The 12,118-nt window shown below is 40.6% G+C and overlaps 2 protein-coding genes across 8 annotated transcripts in view; one reads left to right on the forward strand and one right to left on the reverse strand.

Moving 5' to 3' along the window:
- Window positions 1-983, forward strand: part of LOC128793868 (neural-cadherin-like) — a 60,393-nt gene extending 59,410 nt beyond the window's left edge. The window contains exon 35 of the mRNA XM_053953295.1: window positions 690-983. The gene's annotated coding sequence lies outside the window, so the exon portion shown is untranslated. The remainder of the gene's footprint in view (window positions 1-689) is intronic.
- DPY19L3 (dpy-19 like C-mannosyltransferase 3) overlaps window positions 1-12,118 on the reverse strand; it is a 51,682-nt gene that overhangs the window by 13,742 nt on the left and 25,822 nt on the right. For 3 of the 7 annotated variants that reach the window (XM_053953302.1, XM_053953303.1, XM_053953304.1), the window contains exons 17-19: window positions 7,240-7,372; window positions 6,425-6,583; window positions 5,302-5,819 (exon numbers count right to left, since the gene is read on the reverse strand). In XM_053953302.1, coding sequence (XP_053809277.1) covers window positions 5,658-5,819; window positions 6,425-6,583; window positions 7,240-7,372 — 454 coding nt within the window. In that variant the 3' untranslated portion in view covers window positions 5,302-5,657. Of the gene's footprint in view, window positions 1-2,606; window positions 2,743-2,918; window positions 5,820-6,424; window positions 6,584-7,239; window positions 7,373-12,118 lie in introns of those variants that run through there. The other 4 variants (XR_008432923.1, XM_053953307.1, XM_053953306.1 and 1 more) reach the window with 3 other exon arrangements.

The raw sequence follows: 12,118 nt of genomic DNA on the forward strand, positions 1-12,118 counted from the left end.
CTAAATTAATCTGTCCCTTTTTGAAACCATTTAATGTCCAGCTACTATGCTGGATTTTTCTTAAACTTGGCAATATTTGGAAGAGAGAAGGTGCCACTAAATTAATTTTGATTTTTTTTTTTAATTGGGATGACTTGTACAGATAAATGGAGTACAATGCAGCAAACCCTTAAGCTGTGCTGTTTCTTCTATGTATAATATGTAAATTATATCTATTATAATATGTAAACTATCTGTAATATGTCCATCATATATTATGAGCTAATAATATGAATATATCCTAGTTTCTAATGTTTCATTAAAACAAAGCATGAAACAATGTATTGTAACAGACACCAAAACTGCTTTGCTCACAGTAGCTTGCTTTGAGAGGTCTGCCTTTTATTTTTATAGATCTATTAAAATCCATAAGTAGGTGAAAGCTGTCTGCAGGCCAGCTCAGTTTGCATGTTTCCCAAATGAGAAATGTTCACACAGTACCTTGTTCTCATGTGCACTTGTGCCACTCTGGAAAACCCTGAGTGCACCATTAAGCACTGTTATACACTGCAGGTGGTGGGCATTGTTCTCTGGAAAACCTAAATCCAGTTTTTACTCACACCCAATGGGTTTGGTTCACAGATGGTACAGTCTCTGTGATTTTGTAATTTTATTGACACATTTATTTGCCTGGCTGAAACATCTTGCAGTGTTCACCAGTCCAGTCTGCCAGCTCCTGTATTCCATCACCTCAGCAGTCACAAACAGGCTATGGAAAATGAACTAAATATATATTGTGCACAAGAATCTATTCCTTCCTGAAACAGCAATAATTTTGTCTACATACCTTGTGTTCTTCCCATACCTATGGACTTGCTGTTGCTTTGGCTGGTTTTAATTTAATTTAGCCTGTAAGCTCCTTGGGGCCAACACTGTCTGTTTGCCTGTGAAGTGTCCTGCCTATCTCAGGCACTGTATAAATAATAAACCGGCCTTCTGTCCCAGGTGTCTCTGCCTTGTTTGTGTTTAAGGATGACTGAAGGGCAGACTGTGTTGAATTAGTTCTCTCTCAGTTTTGATCAGATGCTTCCACAGATGTGAGTCATGGGTGCTGTGCTGCCTGAAAAGCTTCTGCTGGTGGGCTCAGGATCCAGTTACCCACCCAAAAACCACTTTGGGTTTCCCCAGGGGAAAAAGACCTCGTCAAAGCTCTTCCTCCATCCCTGAGGAACTGGTCCCTGTTAGAGTAACAACAAGCACAAGCAGAAGTGGTGCCCAGGAACCCTAAAGGTGACAAATGTGTCCCACATAGCAGCCACAGAGCTGCTGATGTTCAGATGGCTCAGTGCTGTTGCAAATGTTGCTGCCCTGCTGCTGCTTCCTTCCCTGTTACAGCTGTGGCCCTACTCTGTAAGCAAACATGAAAACAACACCCCCAGAGCCTCAGAGCTGCCTCTGCACTCACAGTGAGTCCACCTTGTACAGAGCATACAGACTAAAACAAAAGGGCAGGAAACATTTCCAAACTCCTCTAGGAGCTTGTGTAGATACAATCTCAGTAATAGGACACACTCATTTGCAGCTGTCATGCCCTATTAAAGCCTACTCTTCCTCTTTCCAGAGATAACTAATTAGTTCAATTAATTTATCTGTTTTAATTTGCATGCTGCTCTATTAATTACTGTGCAATTGCTATTGCTGAAATCATATCCTCACTTGTTCTGCATTCGCACAGGCACACACAAATATTTCAGTGCCTCTGCAGAAAGGCTTATCCCAGCACTGCCATGGCTCCCAGGGAGAACAGCTGGCTTTCCACAGAAAGCTTTGGGTCAAGGGGAAGGAAAAATATTGAATAAAAAACCCCATTGGGTCCCTAGGTAGTGGGATTTGCAATAATCTAGTACTTTTATTAATCTTCTTCCATGTTCTTTACAGACTTTAAACATACAGTAAGAACATTTTATTTAGCATAAAATGTTTGTAAAGGTCTGAAATTTAAATAATCATGTGGATATTAGTATTTAATCTGGCTGCCTGTCAGCTACATTAATCTTTGTGGTCTTCCCCTGTTAAAATAACATTCCAAGTACATAACACAGAGCCAAACTATAGGAAAGCTGATTGTCCTTAGGTCTGACCTACTGACCAGCAGGTTTAGGAGGGAAAACAGGGCTGTAAAGAAGCAAGATTAGGTGGGCAGAAGAAATTTGAGCATTTTCTTAATTACAAGAACATTAAACCCACAGCCATCTCCTGGGGACTGAAAGGAGGAGGTTCCCTGGAGCCCAGAATCCCCTCTATCCCCACCACGTGTGGCTCACATCCCATCAATTACATTAATCCCTAATTAATGCTGGTAACAAACTCCCCCAAGCCCCCTTTAGACCAGTCCTACACATGGGCAGTTTTATCTCCAGCTCTGCACATCCTGCAGCTCCTGCCACAAGAGTCACATCAGGACATCCTACTGCACATACAGCCCTTGAAATGTGCTTCTTCACTCCCAAAGAATGCACCTTTCTGTTCATTAAAAATACTAAACTTGAGCTACAATGTGGAAACAAGCAGGTCCCTGGTGGTCAAAGCATTTAATATATGATTTTATATCTATATAATACACTTAATAAAGAAAAATAATATTTATTTAAATGGATATACTGCCTCAGTCTACTGACCTTACTGGAGTTGACATGCACGGGGTGATGACTGATAAAAATCATGGCTGGTACCTTTAGTTTCTAACAAAGGAAGCCCAGCGAGCTGTTAAAACACAAAGGAGATTCCAAAAGTCAGTGCTATACACAATATAATGAGCTCAAGAAGCCAAAACTTGTTTGTGAAAAATAATTTGCTTTCCTCCATATGGACTGAAACAAAGCTGATTCCCAAACCAGGTCTTTCTCAGCCCATCCCAACATATAAACAAGCAAAAAAAGTGACTTTCAAATTACACAATTTATTTAGTATACAATAGTTGTTACGTCTCTTTACAATAACATATTATAAAATAACTATGTTAGATCCCACCAGCAGAACACTGAAACAAGAAATGAAAATACACTTATGGATCTCAAAGGCTTTTCTCTCCTAAAAGAGCCCTGGCTCCTTGATAGCATTTTGTCTCTGCAATCTAAAAAAAAAAAAGTAATTTATACCACAGTCCCACTGATGACATGCAGCACAAAGTCCTTGTGGCCACCAAGGAGCACACAGGAGGAGCCCTGTCCCTGCCATTCCCACTGCTGGTTCTCAGAGTTGGTACCTCAGGAACAGGAGGTGCAGCCCTTCCCCCAGCCCTTGTCTCAAGAAGGGGCAGGGAGGAGCTGCTCCCTTGGAGCTGGGAAATGCCTTTGGCCCTCGGCACTTGGATTTACTGTTTGAAGCAGGTTGGTGTCTGAATGCTGCACTACAGTCCCTGGAATAACCCTTAGTGTTAAACCTTTCTGATAATCTCTCATAATACATCTTTCTGTATAAAAAACCCCAAACAAACCAGATTGCACTTGGTAGTTTCTTTGAAAAGGTTGAACTCCTTTGGCAATATTAGAAACTGCATTTTAAAAACAAGTCTGTTTAAAAATAATTACTGTTTCAGTCAGGATTTCTTAATCTCAGCTGTTACTTACAAGTAAATTCTGAAGACAACAGGCTATCAATCACTGGGCCTGGGAATCCCTCCCCTCCACCAAAGGAAAGTCACTGCACCTCTCCAGAAAGATCCAATTGCATTCTGGAACAAGCCATACAGCCCAGACATCTTTTACCTTTTGTGTGCTTGTTTTCAGTTACTGAAGGCACTCACTGAGGGATTCACTGACCCAGGCTTGCAGCAAGAACCACCATGCATCATTACAGGCCTAATTAAAGTTTTAATACTGATTAAAATGTTTTATTATTGTATTATGTTAAACTGCAGTGGTCTCCAACCTCATTAAAGGATACAGGCTAGGAATTACTCAGGAGTTTCAGCTGCTCAATGTAACAACCCAGCTCCTGTCAGTTGTGTGATTTAACACACTGTGCCACAGAGAAAGGCAGAAGGATGTTGAACATTGTTCAATGAGTATTTAGTGAATATAAAATTGTTTTAAGCATGTGACATAACCATCTCCATCTCTTTGGTAATTTACCTTTGTACAACTGAAAGGGAAAACACATCATTTGGAATTGGAGCCCAGCTCAGTTGTGACAGCTAATCTCATTACACATCCTGATTAAATTAAATGTGGAGTTTGCTATCTGTAGCACTTTAAGTTTCCCATCATTAGAAATTAATTGCAGTGGTAATTACTATAACTGAGTTATTTGCACAGGCCACAAACAGTCTTATATAGGTGTTCAAATGTTAATTCAACCTGGGCCTAGAGGCACTTGATTATTACAATTCTGTTTTTCGTAACAAACAAATGAGCCTAGTGGATGTCTAATTCAAGATGGAGAGTACTGTGAGGCTTCCAAATTTGATTTTTGATTTCAATCTAAAACCAAAGCAGTGCTAAAAACACAGCAAAAATCATGTGGTACCTTCATGACATTTAGAAATCCAATACAAATCACAAAGTTCAGGCTGGTAAAAAGACAAAGGGTACAAACAAATCACAAAATTCTCAGCATTGAGGTCCGGCTTCACTTAATCTTCCATGTCATTTTAAAATACTGGTAGTCTCTGTTTTAGGATAAAGAACAAGGACACAATGATTTTGTGCTAAAATATAGAGCTTTGTGTCTGAAATAATACAAAACAAAGCTCTACTATCTGAATGTATTTTGATAAACTGGTTTCCTGCTGCTTTAGAGATGAGTTCTTCTTTTGTCCAATTTTGCTATCCTAGTGGGATTCACACGAGGAGAAAAAGGATCCCCTGAAGTTCAGAAAGTATATATATAGGAAAGTGTTCTGAGAATCCAAACTGAGAAATTTGGATTTTTGTTTGTTCTGAGCATTTTACAAGGATACAAACATGCAACAACATGTATCAAGCATGCTCCAGCCTTTTTTTCTCACTAAAAATACGTAACACTCCATCATTAAACACTTAATGTTATAAACCAGTTTGTTTCTGATCACTAAAAATGCTGGACCAAAGATTATTTTTCTTAAAAATTGTTTGCTTAATCCGCACTCACTGATTCTGCAATCACACTCACAAAATTGGAAACTCGTATCTGCATACATTCCCAAAGAATTCAAGAAAGAGGCACTGAAAGAGCACAAGGATCTGTCAAAAAGGATCAGACTGTAAGACAATTTCATTTTGTGACTATTTTTAGGATTCAGAAAGGCAATGCTTACTCAGGGCAGGAGCAGCATGGGCTGCTTTCACTGAATTTTTACCATTTCAGAGGAAAATCTGAAGTGCTGAGCAGATTCACAGGCTGCTGCCCTTGTCTTCCAATCAGGTGAAACTGGAAAACAATTACACCCTAAGTATTCTGAGGGTCAGAATTTAAATCAAAATGGTCCCTGCTAGCATTTATTTATGAGTTTATGAAAATTTTGGCAACATCAATAATGTTATCAAAATTAGACTGTCTAAAAAAAGAATCACAGTAATTAAACAAAAAACCATTGGTGCAAAATGTCTTACAAATGTAACCTGTTTGTAAATGTCATCTGCATTTCCTAATGTGGGGCCTAGCAGTAAATACTGAACTTGAAGTCATGGTTGGAAACATTATTTATGCTTGGCAAGTTTGTAAACATGGAATGTTTTGTTCTGAAACACCCTGGTGAAGTGCATGGTGTAAGAAGGAAGGTTTTTTTTTATTTCCTCACAGAAGCGAGGATACAAGGAAGGTTTCAAATCAGGTTCATTCTCTCCCAAGCCATCCATGATCTGCAATGAAATGGAACAGACGGGTGAAATTTCTTTAGCCAATTCACGGTTATAGGCAATAACAAGTTCATAACAACCTCCACAATATATTCACTGGGTCAGGCTGGCCAGGTTTGTTCACAGTAGGAAACAAGTGGGAGGAAGAAAACAGCTTTAAAGCCATAGAGTATTGTCTCTAAATTGATAAAGCTGCTTTGTCAGAGATCCGTATCTGCTTGGGCTTGTGCAGCCTGCTCTGGCTCCAGCTCAGCCCCAGAAATGCCTGAGAACTCCCCTGACACAGAGTGGTAACAGAACCCTCAGGGAACTGAAGCTCTGAAGTGATTTACACCTGGGAGGGAATTCTGCTTGTGTGCTCCTAACCTGGAGCTCGTCAGGAAGTGATTACTTATCCTGCCCAGGCTGAAATTCCCCCTTTATTATTCTCAAATACCCTTAAGAGCAAGAAGTGTTAATTTGGCCATTTTGAGAATGTGTAAAGGCTCCAGTAGGTTTTCCATCCCACAGTGCAAATACACTGAGCTACCTCAGCTCTCAGTAACTGGGTTTCAGAGCCAAGTCAAGCAAAATGTATTTTGTTCCTTGATGTGGCCTGTAACACTCACGTGGCCATTGGCTACGTCCAGCAGGTCGCGCAGGCGGCAGCCCCTGCTGTGCCTCCTCTCGTAGCAAATGCTGTCCTCCAGGATCACGTAGTCCGTGCCAAAGGAGCGCAGGATGCCGTGCACGTCACCGGGAGACCGCTTGGCATAGATCTGGTAGATCTGCAGAACAAGGGAACTGAGCTCCAAGACACACCACATCACCCCTCACTGTTGCTTTGTTTGCTCTGTCATGACTCCTCTATCTTGAGCCAAACAAAGAACTGGGAAACCATGTGAATTAAATATATCGAAACAATCTATAAATGCTTTATTCAGTAAAATCTCCACATGGAGATGTGTGTTATGGCGAGGATGATGCTGGCTACACAACACTGGATGGTGCTGTCAGGCTTTGAGAATGTCTCAAGTCCAGAGAAGGGTAGGTGAAAACAGTCTCCCAGCTGCGTGTGCAATTTCTCAGGGTGGTTTCTATATTAAATGCTGTGTGATGCTCTGGGAACTGAAGGGAGTATCACAGAATGCTCCATGTGGGTTTAACAGCCCAAGTGGGCATGAGGATCTACTGATGCCACAGTAGCCAAACCAGTGCCCTTGGGACTAGCTGGGTGCTCAGGCACAGAGCTGCTGAGACACTCACCAGCTGCCAGAAGTGAGTCAGGAGATCTCAAAGCAGTTGCCTGGGCAACTGACAGTAAGTTATTCCATGAGTAAGCACGTGATGCCTTTTGCAGTGTGCCATTAGGACATTATTGTTTTCTGGAGTGGAGTCAGTGACATGGGCAAGGATTACTATAAAAAAATCAGAAATCTCTTACCTGCTTTGTTCTCTCTCTCAGATTCTTATCCTCGTAGTGGGGATGGTTGGTTAGGGTCCGTCCAGTGCACAGTTTGACTCCTGCCAACAGCTGCATGCTCCCAGCAAACACTGCTGTGTTTGGAGTGTTTGACCTAAACAAACGTTGATAAGTCTGAGGAAGTCTCTACAGGGGCATTTTTGCAATGCTTGTGACAGATCAGAAGGAAAAAAAAGACTGCAAAAATATTTTTCTGCTTCTCCTCTATTAAGGGAGCAAACTGTTCAAGCAACTGTGTTTTCTTCAATGCCAAGTGGATAAATTATGATAGTACTCAACTGCAAATAAAAAATTTACTAAGCACTATAAGGAAATCTAAGGAAAACATCCTGACAACTTCAAACTATTTAAATATTTCATACATTTCTCAAGTTCATAAAGTCTCTGAATATTTACAGGTTTCTATATTCTAATTATTTTAATATTTCAAGAAAGTTACTGTTACTTAGGTTTGTCTCTGATATATATATAAGGTACTATGGTAAAACCTTCTGTTCCTGTCCTAGCATTCACCATTTACTTGGAATGAAATCTTTGTTTCATGAGACATTACTCTTCCTGTTCTGACAACTGTGGGAGAGAAACTATGAAAAAAGACATCCCAGTTGCAAAAAGCTATGGCACGGGGATGCAGAAGATGCCAGAATAATGCTGTCACTTTTTGTTACTGTAACCTTTGAAATTCCAAATAGAAGTCCAGGTGTTGCAAGATCACCAATAATTCCAAGTACCAATAATGAAAAAAATTATTTTTGCTCACCGTCTTCCCAACAAGTTTACAATCTAAAATATTTGCAAAGACACAAGTTAAGGGCAGAGCAAAAAGAAAGAGTAAAAATGCCAGGCAATGAACACTCCTGTAATCAGGCTAATTTAAACTGGCCATAGTATGCTGAAGTGTCTTCTAGTGCTTAGTAGGCACATAACCATGGAAGGGTCTGTGAAGACTAAACAAACAGAAAGCAGCACACATTAAATCAACTAAAATGAAATTAGAATGGGAATAGGTGCCTAACATCCCCATGCACACACTAAAGTACTCCAGTAACTGTGACACTTTTGAGGTGCACTTTAGGGAACCTTTGGAAACTGCAGCTACACACTCAGTCATCTTTAAGCTCCATGATCAGCTTGAAAATGTTGAGACAAGTATTACATTTTATTATCGCCTTTCAAGAGATTATGCTTAGCAAATGAATTAATAATTACAAACCCTTCCTAAAAAATCTTGAACTGGTACATTAATCTCATCTAGGAAGGCCAGAGATCGTATTTTTAATAGGCCAGTTTAACTTCCCTGATAGACTAGTCCTTCAGCACTTTATAAAACCAGTTTCATTTTAAAGTCTGAAAATATTTAATCTCTTAAGAAATTATTTATTAAAATATTCAAAGCCACAAGTGTCCTGAAGTACATGTTCCATTAAAAGAAATTAATTTATGTTAGAATTTAGTACTATGCAAATGGGATGGCCTTGACAGGCTGTCAGCCAGGACTCATCCCTGGAGCTGTGGGAAAGCACAAGTCTGCAGGACTAAGCTGCAAACGACATGGGCTGGACTCACAGAGGGACTGGGAAGAGCTTAGACACCCAATTAAAAATTATGATTCTTAAAGCATCTTCAACATGTTTCTGTGTTTATGCCTGGGCCAGGCAACTTCTAATATGACAAGTAGGTTTCTGTGGTTGTTCAAGATTAGTTCAAATTTTAAAACCTCACTGGCTTTACCAAGGCAACCCTGCTCTTCTGATTGCAGATCTGCATTATAATGGACTCTGTAGCAGACTCAAACTTTCTTAAACCCACTCACGCAGCCCCTCCCAAAAAGTACCAAAGGCAAAACCACAGGAAAAAAAGCAAACAAACAAAAAAGCCAAACCAGCCTGCAGGCTCTTTTCTTTAAAAAGGAAGCTAAAGGGTGATAGTGCCCTTTATTAATAACCTCCTGGTAAAAATGCTTGTCAAAAATGTATAATCACAGAATACACTGAGTTGGAAGGGACCCACAGGGCTCATCCAGTCCAGTTCCTGTCCCTGCCCAGACCCCCCAGCAATCCCGCCTGAGCATCCCTGGCAGCGCTGTCCAAACGCTCCTGGAGCTCTGGCAGCCTCGGGGCCGTGCCCATTCCCTGGGGAGCCTGGGCAGTGCCAGCACCCTCTGCGGGAAGCAGAACCTTTCCCTGATCTCCAGCCTGAGCCTGCTCTGGTCACAGGGAGCAGATTGGAGCTGCAGCCTCCAGTGAATCTCCCCTCAGAAAATGGATCACGCAGAAGATTCAGGGTTTCCTTTCTCCCCTTTCCAAAAGCACTCACTCCTGCCCAGAAGGGGTGAAATACAGCTGAGTTGCTTTCTTTACTAGACAGAAAGAGTTTTGCTAGCACTTCCTGCTCTCCCTATCCCTTGAAGACAATCTACTGACCCTTGCTTGGTTTTCAAACAACTGCCTTAAGTGCTTTGGTCCAGGGTGGAGTTTAAAATCTGGTGTTCCAAGTAAAGGCAGATGTTTCCCTGAGATTTCCAGGTTTGAAGTTCCAGGAAATGATACTCCTTCAGGTACATCACTGTCCATGTTTTACTGGCCAGCTCAGATGTTCCCAGACCAGCAGGAGCTACTGGAAGCCCCCTTTCCCTGTGCTGCACTGACAGTGCCAGGAGCACAAGTGCTGGATTTCAGTGCCCTGGGCAGAGAGCTGGGAGGTGACACAGAGCCTCAGGCAGTGTCTGCCCTCTCCAATTCCCTCCCCATGAGCTCTTGTGGGTGCCATTGCTGAGTTCTGGGGACAGAGGAGCCCCAAGGAGCATTCCCAGGGCCAGCATGGCTCCTGCATCCCAGGGACGCTCCTGCCAACCTCTGCAGCCAGGGCACCTCCTGTGCTGCAAACCCCTGAATGACACTTCTCTATTACACTAAAACCAAGCCATTTTTACAACTGTCTGAGCAAATGATGTATAAAATGAAAGGATAATTTGTTTTTATAGCTCTCTGCCAAGCTCCATACCATACACTGCCCAACCTGCAAACAATTTATTCTCTAGGAAATGTCACTAAATAATGACAAGGACTTACAGGTCAAACTGATTTACATTATATAATTTAAATGCCATTCCAAGCAGACCTGATGGCATTTTGAACAAATAATCTCATTTATTTTTGAAGCTCTAAGCTTTCAACAAGTTAATTACAGCTGAGCTAATGGGTAAACTAAGCACTATATTGCAGTGTAGGAACCTTTTCTTTACCTTACACTTAAGAATTTAGAGAATTATATAAATACTAAAGAGTAACTCATTAAAAATAAAAGGGTTTTACAGGAAGTACTTGCACAGACTCTAAAAGTCGTAGTAGTTCTTAAACTAAAGAATTTTTGTGAGCTGGTTTTAGGAAGCACTATGGAAAAAATGGCCAACATTGCAATTACAGGTTACATAATTAAAATCAAATGGCTATTTCTAGTAGAAGTCCTCCAGACTTGAACCCTGTAGTTGGCTTTCAAAGCCATAAAATCTGACAAGTCTCAGATTACTCCTTTACTAGTGCCTGAGTATGGTATGAATCAACAAAGTGAAAGGATTTGAGAAAAGGAGATTCTGAGGAATATGCCATGATAGATTTTTTCTTTTTCTTTAAAAGAAAATCTTTTTATTTGCAGAATGCAATATTAAAATGCCACAGATTTAGCTGCAGATGATAGGCAGTAAAGTATATTCAGTCACACTGTCATGGTTCTTTTTTTTCCCTCTGGTTTGGAAAGACTGAAAATTGCAAAAATGGAAAATGACAGCCACAAAGAAAGAGCAACAAGATGCATTTTTGTGAATCCCAGCTTCAATTTCATGCATGCAGATTATGCTCACATAAAGGACTGCACCTACACAGTTGGTATAAACCTACTTCTCAGGCACTCTCAAGTTCATGCCTGAAATTTACTCACATGTCTGTCCAGCAAAAGCCCAAGAGTTTAAGAACAATAATTTAAAAAAATGTGTAATATTGCCTTTAAAGTCTGGAACACGTGTTGATTTCAGTGTGATTACCCTTGAAAATCAGAAATGTAAGTAACAGAGTTAAACTTTAAAGCTGGGTTGAAAATAAAATATAGCCATTAATATAAATTAGTATAAATTACTAAAAGAAAGAACCACCATTGAAACATGGGTGTTTCATTTGCATAACCTTAGGAGCTTTTTGGAAATTTGTGGGGTATCCAAATATACAAATTTGCCTGCTTGTGCCCACACCTGGTTCAGGTACAATTGACATCCAACAATGCTCTGCTGAATCTCAGTCTCAGTTAACTTTTCCGTTGTTTTGGCTGTTGCCCAAGATTTTTACGAACTTTTTCTGTGAGTTTTGGCAACTGCTACTGAAATATTCCACAACCATAGACAGATTTCCCCTTTAAAGGCAGAAGACACTGCTTCTTTAACACTTACCAGGAGTAAACAGAGTAGGGAAGTTCACGCTATTGATTTGCTCATTCTACTGATATTCTTCCCCATCTCACAAATGAGCATGTTGTTCCTGTTGTCTTAGGGAGAAAGACCAAAACTAAGAATTTTAATGTACCTCCCATCTGGGAACAGAATTGTGAACTATCCCTGGAGCATTGGATTCTTGACTTTTTTGTGGGGAAAAAACTAAGAAAATGGGATGGTGGGTAGGAAAAAAAGCAGAAGATTGGGCTATGCAAGATCATTATGTAAAAAATTGTGCTCTGCAATTGTACAGATACAAACCAGTAGATATTCCTGAAAATGCTATGGCAATTTTAGTGTGGGGAAGAGTAAGAAATGCATCTGCAGACACTTCACAGGGGACAGACTAATAGTTGGCCA

This window comes from Vidua chalybeata, chromosome 11 (genome assembly GCF_026979565.1).
Source record: "Vidua chalybeata isolate OUT-0048 chromosome 11, bVidCha1 merged haplotype, whole genome shotgun sequence".
NCBI classification, from domain to species: Eukaryota; Metazoa; Chordata; class Aves; order Passeriformes; family Viduidae; genus Vidua; species Vidua chalybeata.